The sequence below is a fragment of the Garra rufa genome, unplaced genomic scaffold, assembly GCF_049309525.1.
Source record: "Garra rufa unplaced genomic scaffold, GarRuf1.0 hap1_unplaced_002, whole genome shotgun sequence".
Classification (NCBI taxonomy): domain Eukaryota; kingdom Metazoa; phylum Chordata; class Actinopteri; order Cypriniformes; family Cyprinidae; genus Garra; species Garra rufa.
Genome location: NW_027394277.1, coordinates 7,135,941 through 7,145,940, shown reverse-complemented (window position 1 = coordinate 7,145,940; position 10,000 = coordinate 7,135,941). Strand labels below are relative to the sequence as shown.

General features: G+C 44.9%; 2 protein-coding genes across 2 annotated transcripts in view; both read left to right on the top strand.

Moving 5' to 3' along the window:
- The window catches only part of LOC141305341 (uncharacterized), a 587,365-nt gene that overhangs the window by 144,756 nt on the left and 432,609 nt on the right, over nucleotides 1–10,000 (top strand). The window lies entirely within an intron of this gene.
- Nucleotides 4,302–6,206, top strand: LOC141305414 (uncharacterized). Its single transcript, XM_073832518.1, has 2 exons — nucleotides 4,302–4,967; nucleotides 5,028–6,206. The coding sequence occupies exons 1-2, from the start codon at nucleotides 4,302–4,304 to the stop codon at nucleotides 6,204–6,206; spliced, it is 1,845 nt and encodes a 614-aa protein (XP_073688619.1).

Sequence of the window (10,000 nt, the reverse complement as noted above, 5' to 3'; positions counted from 1 at the left end):
GAAGAAAACGCTCTCTGTCTCAAAGCACCTAAGAAACAAACCTCCAGTCTTCTGAAATAAAGCTGGCATGGCACATGATGCGTCCAGCGTGACTCACATGGTTTTTCGGACTTCCTGTCCCCCTCTCCCCTGACATTCCAAAACACCCCGTCTCTCAATAGAGATACGTACACTGCAGAGACAATCTTTAAGAAACAATCAGCTTATAAACAGTATCATATGTTTTCATTTATATGCTCGATGTGTTTTATGTGATCGTTGGAGTTTAATCTATGCATTTATATGCCTTTAGCAGTGACAAATGTTTTAGCATGCAAGCAATTTACCATGGGGTAATATGCGATGAAATATCATGATGGATGCAGTTTGTCTGAATGAATGAGAAAATGATTGTGTATACTTTGTTATACTTTCTTTTTTATACTTTAAATAGTTTATTGAAGTTAATAACAAAAATTGCAGAGAAATCCATATCCTAATAAGTTACGTACCAGAAGGAATTACAGGACGAAAAGGGGGTGGCGTGACCCGCCCCTTCAGCAATGCCATTGGATCCCAGCATCGTGGGACGTGCCCTAGCGGCCCGTTTAAAACTTCATGTTCCTAACAGAACGGAGCGAACTAAGCGAACTAAGCGAACTCAGCAAGAACTCAGCGAACTCAGAGCTCTCAGCTCTCGCCTCACGCCTTTCGCCTCTTGTGGTTTGAGTGCTTTTCCATCTGCGCTCGACCACTCGACCAAGCACGCAACGGTGCCATCAAAACTCTACAGAACTGAAGTTTCGTGACTGCCGAACTTTTCCAAGTCTCGCAACGCCGACTCAAAAGAACTTCCAGCGCATCAACCTGCGTAACCAGGCAACCGAAAGATCGGCTCCAGAAAACTACTCCTCCACGTCGAGGGATTTCCCAAACTACGTCATCGACCAGCAACCAACCAGAACTTTCGCTCAGACGAGCCCCCGGAACCCCCGTTCCCGGCACAAACGCAAGTAACAAGATCTCTGTTTACTTCGCTGAAACTGGTGCAAAATACTCCCTAAGTAGTTAAAAGCTAAGTCTCTGCTTTTGTGATTTTCTAAGGTTGCGATCTAAGAACTAGTTAAGATACTAGAACATTCTCTTCAACTCAGTAATTGCTCATCCCCGGAACTGTATGAGTGTGAGTGTGAATGTGTGTGTGTGTGTCTGTGTGTGTTTATTTGTGTTTTAGTAGAGATTAGTGTTGTGTCTTAGAGTAGTTCAATAAATCATTGTTTCATTAAAAGAAGTGTCTTGACTTTATGTTCACAAAGTTCTATCTGTGTTTAGATCAAGCTACCTCAGCTTTAAAATTTCCTAACGTAATATTTTGGTTTATTTGTGATCTTGGCCAGGAACATAATATAAACCTTTTGAGTTAATACATTATGCTGAATTGACCACTTTGCTGGACGAATGGTTAAGAAGTGTAATCTATTAATTCTGAATCAATTTAATCAAGTTTCGAATCTTTCGATTCGATTCCTTATTTGAATCATTATAAATTTGAGCTAAATTAATTCCTTACAGATGGTGGAGATAAAACGCGAACACATCTAACTATTTGAACATAAAACAAGTCATTCTGTATGTGTATTTTGTTCTATTTTATCCGGAAGAAATAGACAAAAGACAGAGAAACAGTTTATTGTGTACTGTATGCTTTATTGTGGCTGCCAGTCTGGAATGAATGAAAGCGTAACTTTGAGTTGTTGTGTAAAGAATTTAAACTGCAGTAAAGTTTTAGAAATTGAGACAAAGAAAAGAAGAAAAACGAGCGTGTTCCTTGTTTTTCCTCTCTGTCAAAAGGCCTTGCAGCTAGTGTTTTACACTGCGTGTTCCAGAGTGAAAACTTAAGCTGACTCCCGGTTTAAGATCTTTAGGCTCGCGACCTAATGCTCTTTTACCTAGTATTCACTTAAAACTAACGTTAGTGAAGTTAAGACGTGGCGCTCAGCGCGAGCACCCACACGTTGCTTTATGGGAGAAATTTTGAGATCTTGATCGAATAAAATTGTGTGGCTGAGTCCATATGTGCTGTGGTGTTGTTTAAACAGACAAGCACAGAATTAAGGTCCGCCGAGACCTGTGAAATATGTTGTATTAATCGCAGTAAATCTGTGGATAAATGTGCCTCACTCTAACGAGTTTGGACGGTTCTAAAAGATAAGAATCTAAATAGTGCTTATTTGCTTTGCAATTCCGAAATGTCCTGTCATTTCATGCATTGTATTTAAGACTGCTGAACCACACGCTGGTGGTTGCCATAGAAACGCTGTGACCCAGGAAATCCTAACATACCTTTTCCGGGGCAGAGTTTCGTATATAGCTAACCTAGCTAAAGCTAACGCGTGTGCATTGAAGCCTATGTAAAACCATTAGCCTTGAAAAAATAGCAGTAAGCACGCAATCGGTTAGGGTGATCCATTGTGTTTGAACTCAGTGTGTGTAACGTTGTTTGGGTGACTCAATCACAAGCTTTGAACTTTAACGCTCATTCTGCAAACCTCTTTACTTCATATCTCTGTACACTATTCCTTGTATTTCTTCCCTCCTCCCATGTGACAGGAATATTGACAATTTTAAACTTAAATCTCTTTTTGATGCGATTGTAACAAACCATTAAAGCCCTATCATAAATCTCAAATTAAAACATTTTATTGTTTCAATTTAAGGCTCTCTCCTTTTTGACTGTTTGCATTGCCAGATTAAACTGTTACAAGCTTTATGATCAAATACTATTTTTAAGCTGATTAATTTGAATACTTTGATCAATCTTAATAAATAATCACATCTCCTTGCCACACCGCAATTTCTGTGATTGATTTAACATTGATTATTTGTAGTCAATTTTAAGGAGGCATCATTAAAAATTTGGTCACCAACTTTCATTGCCAAGTTGAAATTTTATGTTAATTTTTTTTTTAAATTTAAAAATTTAATCTCTAATTTTAATTTTTGATTTGAATTTTTGATTTAAATTAAGTTTAATCATAATCACATTTCCCCTTTTCAGACGGCAATGATACACGTTGAATAGAGAAATGGTCATTTCCTTGACCAATTTTTAATGAAAACTTCTAAATTATAACCAGGAACAATCATTATTTATTTGAAAACGACTCTTTCTTTTTCCTTTTTACAATCAATAGTTGTTCCTTTTCCCATACCTCAATGGTTTGTGTTGATCCATTTGATTACAACTGCTGACTAAAACTTTAACGAAGCGTTACAGTTTTAGTTCTCCCACAATCATTACTGAATTGAAACATCAATTTTAATTTGCAAACCAAGGCTTTAATTGTAATAGTAATAATCAAGTCTTGTCATATTCCCTGACTTGGGAGCGAAACCTCATTTCCAATTGGCTGTCTCTCTCCTCACTCTCTCTCTTTCACCTAGCTGTCCTCCTCTTGATTCGACTACTGCTGCTATTTCCTCGAGTGTGCCTGTGAGAATCATAAAAGCAGAGAATTTTGGTTGTTTAAAAGACATTTAATCAATGTTCATACAACTTGAAAACGCCAATTAAACTTGTGCCTAACTCTCACTTTCCCCTCTCATCGTGGAACCCTACAGCCAAGGTCCCAACGAGTCCAGCGAGGACTGATAGGCGCCAGTCGTGAACCCGTTTCCAGAAACGCTCTGATTGGTGTACGGTGTCAATCCTACCAGCTGCAAAGCCAATACTGTCATTGTTATTGTATATTCCCTCATCCCGGAGGGGATTATAATAACAATCATAGTCCTGGCGTGTTGAAATTCCCATTTCTGAGCACCGTATCTAGAAGCATACATCAAGTTGAGAAAAAAAAAAACTTGACTGTACTCATTCTGGGGCCAGAAAGGTGTATTTCACTTTCCCCCTCTCCCCCAATCTCTCTCTTTCTACTCTTTCTTACTCTCTTTCTTCCCAAAGTGTTCCTTTTGTTGTTGTCTCTTTTCTCTCTTCTCTTTAGAAAAAGGGGGAAGCAGCCGACGACTACGCCGTTCTTTGCTGTGGGTGTTTGTTCCTCTTTCCTCTCTCTGTTCTAGCTACAACACCCGTGGGTACCCCCTCGCCTCCTCCACGGCGATGCTAGCTGGAGGCGTGCACACCAGTGAACCACCTGCGGGAGAACCACACTCACCTCAACACAACACACCCAAAACCCACTTACACCCGACACCACCACACTCACACCACTGTTTTGGTTTTGTTTGTTTGTTTTGTTTGTTTGTTCTTCTTTCTACAGGTCTGTGTCAGTCAGTGGTCTGGTCTTTCCTCACGGCATCAAAACATGCCTCGCCCAACAGACCCCGTTGGTCACTGGGAGGACTTGGAAATCTGGCTAAGCGCCGTGACGGACAGCCTCTTACCCAAAGCCGCCGAAGCTGTCAAACACCAGACACAAGACCAACTGGACAACAACATAACAGGCATCATGAAACATGATCCAGGTCAGAGCTACGGACACAAAGAGCTAGCAAAGATCACTGGCTCCCTGAGTCACACCCTCATCGCCTCCCTCAAACGGAGCGACAGACAAGCCGCCTATCTCCAGCAGGAACTGAAACGCGCACAGCGACGCATCGAGCAGCTAGAGCTGGAGGCTCAAGATCGACGGGAAGGGTCCAACGAGACGGATCCCAGAGCAACTGAGGAGATCGCTAGACTACAAGAAACTCTAGCAAACAACACACAAGAAATGGAGCAAGCAAAGTCAGCTCGTGCCGAACTCAGTGACGAGCTACAGTACGCCGAGCAGCTACTGGAAAAGGCAAGGCTGGACTCCAGAGACAAGAACAGCAGAATTAAAGCCCTCGAAACACATCTGAACGAGGCAAGAACTGAGATAAGTTACCTCACTCAACAACTTGACGACATGAAAGAGGAATTGGACAGTGTCAAAAACGAACTCATACATGCTTATGAACTGCGCCCTGAGCCAACCAGGACGCGACGGGCCCCGCCCTCACCCCTGCCAAGCAGGCCCGGGTCCCATGTTCCTGGAATGTCACGTGAGCAAAAGGGGGAGGGAGCGACTCAGAAACCCTCGCCAGCTCCCTCTGAAGAAACCTACCTCACACCCAAGCTACGAGAACTCCCCAAGGCCAGCCATAACCCATCACATGGCATGGACCTCAAAGACCTTGACAAGCTGGCCCGAAACATCAGCAAATTCACCCCGAGTGTGCCAGATGGTCAAGACGTCCACTCTTACTTGAATGATGTCGATTTTCACTTAGAAATGAGACCTAACGTTACTGACAAAGACAGACTTTACCTTCTGCGAATGAGATCCAGCCCTGAGGTACGGAGCTTCCTGGACCGACAGCCGTCTCACACAAAGGCTGACTACCAATCACTCCGCCAAGCCCTCGTCAAAGAATTCGCAGTCCCAGAATCAGAGCAAGGACTGGTGGCCGCCCTGGAGACAAAACAGGGTCGTCATGAATCCTCCCAGGCATACTATAGCCGGCTTAGAGAAGCATACTTCGGAGCTCGCAATGAACCTGACATGGAGCAGGACATTAACTTTAAGACTCTCTTTCTGAGAAATCTCCATCCTGCAGTAAGCCACCACCTTGGCATCCTTGCATGCCCACAAACAATGACGTCTCAACAGCTGCGAGACCTGGCGCACAAAGCCTACGGCAAGCAAAAGATGGCATCAGAAAAGGGCACCAAGTCTACTGCAGTTCTTGATTTTAACACACAATGTCAAGAAATGACCCTAGAGGGCGCCCAACACCAAGAAAGCTTCAAGCCACCTCCTAGAGAATGGAGACCATCCTCGTTCAACAGAGAGCGTGACTTTCACTCTGGCGCCCGACCTACACAAAGAAACGACCGCTGGGATGGACCACGCGGACGACAACACTCACCTGAACGCTACTGGGAAAAATCCTGGTACCATCCAAGACCTTGTGAGAATCGATGGGAGAGATCATGGAGCCGGCCAACCTCATCAGGAAGCTCAGGAAATGGCTCGTGGGAATCTAATGCAACCAGTCCAACAAATCGACGAAAGAACTTACAAAGATCCCACACTGATCAAGCCCAAGCTGAATCTACACATGAAGAAGAGACATTGCCGTGTTTTGATTCACAAGACCTGATGAAAATGATGATGCAAGAGTTCTTCAAACGCAAAAAGGAGGATCGGAAGTGGGAAAAGAAAGAGAAACCCACTGCGGCCTGACTAGCGGCCAGACAAGAAGGCAACGACCACCTGGTCCAACAAACCACACAGAACAGCACCTCTTTTCCTTACCCCAAGAACACTGTAACTGTCATAACTTCAGATGGACAATAAAGCTTCTTTAAACATCCAGAGCAAGAGACAGAAACTGACTCAACACATGATACGTCAGATCACAGAAGCTTCCAACAAACACCTGCGGATATAACAACTCAATCACCTGACAGTGCTGTCCGGGTCGTCTGCCACTCCTCCGAAGAACGCAGAATCAGTCCTGAACTCCTACCTATCTCATCTCAAACGCCAGTCCCTCAACTCCTGGGCGATCTCACCGAGAAAGGTACAACGAGAAAGTTTTACCTCCCCATCACCATCGAAGGTCATGTCAAAGTGGAAGCCCTTCTAGACACAGGAGCCGACATCACTCTAATGTCAACTGAACTCCTTGAAAAAACTCAAAGAACTATAACTGATGGAACTTTCAAACTCCAAAGGTGCGAACTGAACCTGCAAGCATACTCAAACATGGGCCTACAGCTGAAACATGTGGCCCCAATTCACCTAACAGTGGGACCGATGAATCTCATCCACCCAGTCTACATCTCACCTCTAAACAACTATCCGCTCCTCATAGGAAAGGATCTGCTAAATCGCTTCAAACCCTTGATAGACTTTAAGCACCTGAAATTGTGGACGCAAATCCGTGAGCCATTGCCCTTCCAGTCAGTAGTCCCCAATGAGTCGCAGTGTCAAGCCACAGACGTTGCCTTCAATTTGCTTAGTGACAATGCAGTGTCAAAGTCAAGGCCAAGCTCAAGTTCAACGCCAAGCAGCAAAGAACAAGGCCCTTCCCTCTGCTCACTGCAAGCGTGGGACTCAGGTCCCCCTCAACTCAGAACTGCCATAAATGTCCAAAACACTTTAGTATCTGTCGCAGTGCTAGCCCCTGGGCAGGAAAACTCAGCCGGCAGCCCGAATCTCTTCAAAGCAACGAAGCACAGACACCAAAGCCTACCAAAGGACACCAGACTCAAGAAAGCAGATCACCAAAGACTTAAAGAAATTCTACATGAGTACAGGGACTCTTTTGCAAAGGACGTCCCGGACTGTGGCCCAATGAAACTGATACCCACAGCGTAAGTCCATGACTGCCCAGACAATCACCAGGGCAATCTGAAAGCGGGCGTGGTCCGGCTCAACAGCGACCCTTGCCCATCACAACCATTCAATACATTTCATGCCCTCCCACCCATCCCGATGGCTACAGCTCTTACCCGCCACCAACATACCACTGGTATGCAACACCCCTCCTCCTCCCACATCAGCAGACCTACCCATTTCTGCTCACATCTTCAAACTTTACTCTCCTACGAGATCTACACTCGACTAATCCACTTCTTCAGACCTCCGCACCCTCCAATCCATTAAGAACATGCTGCATCTGCAAAATGGTGCCTTCACATATGTCTCTGAGCCCCTAACTGCGCCAAAGCTTGTAGTCCCTCAGAGCCAAAGGGGGATGAGGCTTAAACATGCACACGATGCACCATGCGCAGTGCACTGTGGTGCCAAAACCACCTACAACCCATTCAAACAGGTGGCACAGAAGCCTGGCATACAACAAGATGTGGCAGATTACATAGAAGGATGCCTGATGTGTTGCCAGCTTCAACCAAGAAACCCAAGCCACCGAGCATAACTCAAAATTGAAAGAAATGATGCAGGAAATATAGAGACATGTGGATGTAAAGCCCCATGCTAGCCACCTCCTTCGCACAAGGAACTCAGTGTCGGAAACAAAGTGTGGTATTACGGTTTCGCCATCCTTGGCAGAACACTCCCTAGTGCCAGTCGGAGAAAGTCCTTACCCCACTGAAAGGAATCCCACAAGTTCTCGCCTGTTACCGACCGAACCAGAATCGGACAAGGGCGCAGCGAGCCAGTTCTTCGATGGGTTCACCAAAAGCAGATAAAGAGACATTGGGGTTCCAACCGACAGCAAAAGGGGGAAGACCAAACCCACTGATACAGACCGACAATTCATGACTATGCCTCACACTAACATGATTTCTATCCTTCTAGGTAAACACACAGCTAACCTCCCAAACACAACACAAATCACCTAAACATTCTCCTCTGCCGCACTGCTAGGACCAACCTCCGCCCAGCAGAGAGGAGCTGCTCCACACATGTGACACTTGTCCTTACTGTCTAACCTCATTCAGTGTCATTGTGTCTCTTTGTGTTTTCCTTTCTCTCTCTTTTCCTATGTGTCCCTTCCTTCTAGCCCTCATCAGAAACTTACCTAACTTTCTTTTAAGTCTAGGCCCCTGAAGGTGGGATTGACTCAGTACACCAAATTAGTTGCAAATCACTGCCAGAAATTTCGTTAACGATTTGAGCAACCCCGCCAAACCATGACCGTCGTGGCTAACTGTCCCGTTGTTATTTTCTATCTCCAGGTAGATGTTATGATTCGCCGCCGTGTTTCTCTGCGTAATCAGGATTACCAATAGCTAACCGCAAAGTCTACCTCTAAAGGTGTATGGCCGATTCGACCCTATGATGTTTTCCAGAACAAACTACACCCTATCAGCCCCCAAAACTCTTGGGCCGACACCCGTCAGACACGGGAAGTCCTTGCCCACATGCAGGCAGATGTGAAACACATGCCGCGCTAATTACAGAAAATGATCGTAACCCAGGCTGAATTAAGCGGGTACAACCGGCGTCCCAAATGATTATTGGGCGCCCTGCTGGGGCTGCTGCGGCTGTAGGCACTCTGTTTAACATTCTAAACCTAGCCACCTTAAAACGACATGCGAACAAACTCCGAGCTGAATTACGATTTAGCAACGTCATAAATCTTAACGAACGGTTCATAGTCATACCAAAACGGTTACGCTCAAACGCAACGCCTAGTTACTCCCATGGCCCATGCGCTACGAGAAAGAGACTCCTTAATGGATAGCCCGCCTTGAATACGATCCCAAGCACTGTCTGACGTAGCACCTGATCGAGCACACGTCTACACCGCCTCGTTGAACTCCCGATACTCCGGTCAATCAAGACCGCCAAATTAACAATAATTCTCACCGATGCGGCCCTACGTCATTTCAAGTGCCTCTAACTGTACCAGGCCAAATAACTAAATCCCTGCACCAGTATTCAGCTAGTGATGGAGATTTTGTTTGTGTCTTGTGTGTGCCTTGTTCTCTCTCTCTGCCTCTTGTTCCAGTGCCTGCCGATGTTCACACCAGAAACATCGCCAGCCAAAAGGGGGAATGTGTAGGAATGCGGAACAAAGCACCCAAACAGAAGTGTTCACATTTCTGTTAATCAAAAAGAATCCTCCTCCCAGCCATAAAATTTTAACATGACCATCACATGATAATCACCAGACGCTAATTGTATGGACCGCTTTTGTCGAGATCTGCGTCTTACGCATCCAGAGAGAAGAAAACGCTCTCTGTCTCAAAGCACCTAAGAAACAAACCTCCAGTCTTCTGAAATAAAGCTGGCATGGCACATGATGCGTCCAGCGTGACTCACATGGTTTTTCGGACTTCCTGTCCCCCTCTCCCCTGACATTCCAAAACACCCCGTCTCTCAATAGAGATACGTACACTGCAGAGACAATCTTTAAGAAACAATCAGCTTATAAACAGTATCATATGTTTTCATTTATATGCTCGATGTGTTTTATGTGATCGTTGGAGTTTAATCTATGCATTTATATGCCTTTAGCAGTGACAAATGTTTTAGCATGCAAGCAATTTACCATGGGGTAATAT

What these genes read in the sequence shown, in the direction of transcription:
- LOC141305414 (XM_073832518.1), top strand. Translation starts at nt 4,302, where the DNA reads ATGCCTCGCCCAACAGACCCCGTTGGTCACTGGGAGGACTTGGAAATC. An exon ending in AGCCAACCAGGACGCGACGG is followed by an intron (nt 4,968 to 5,027) that starts GCCCCGCCCTCA and finishes ATGTCACGTGAG; the next exon opens with CAAAAGGGGGAGGGAGCGAC.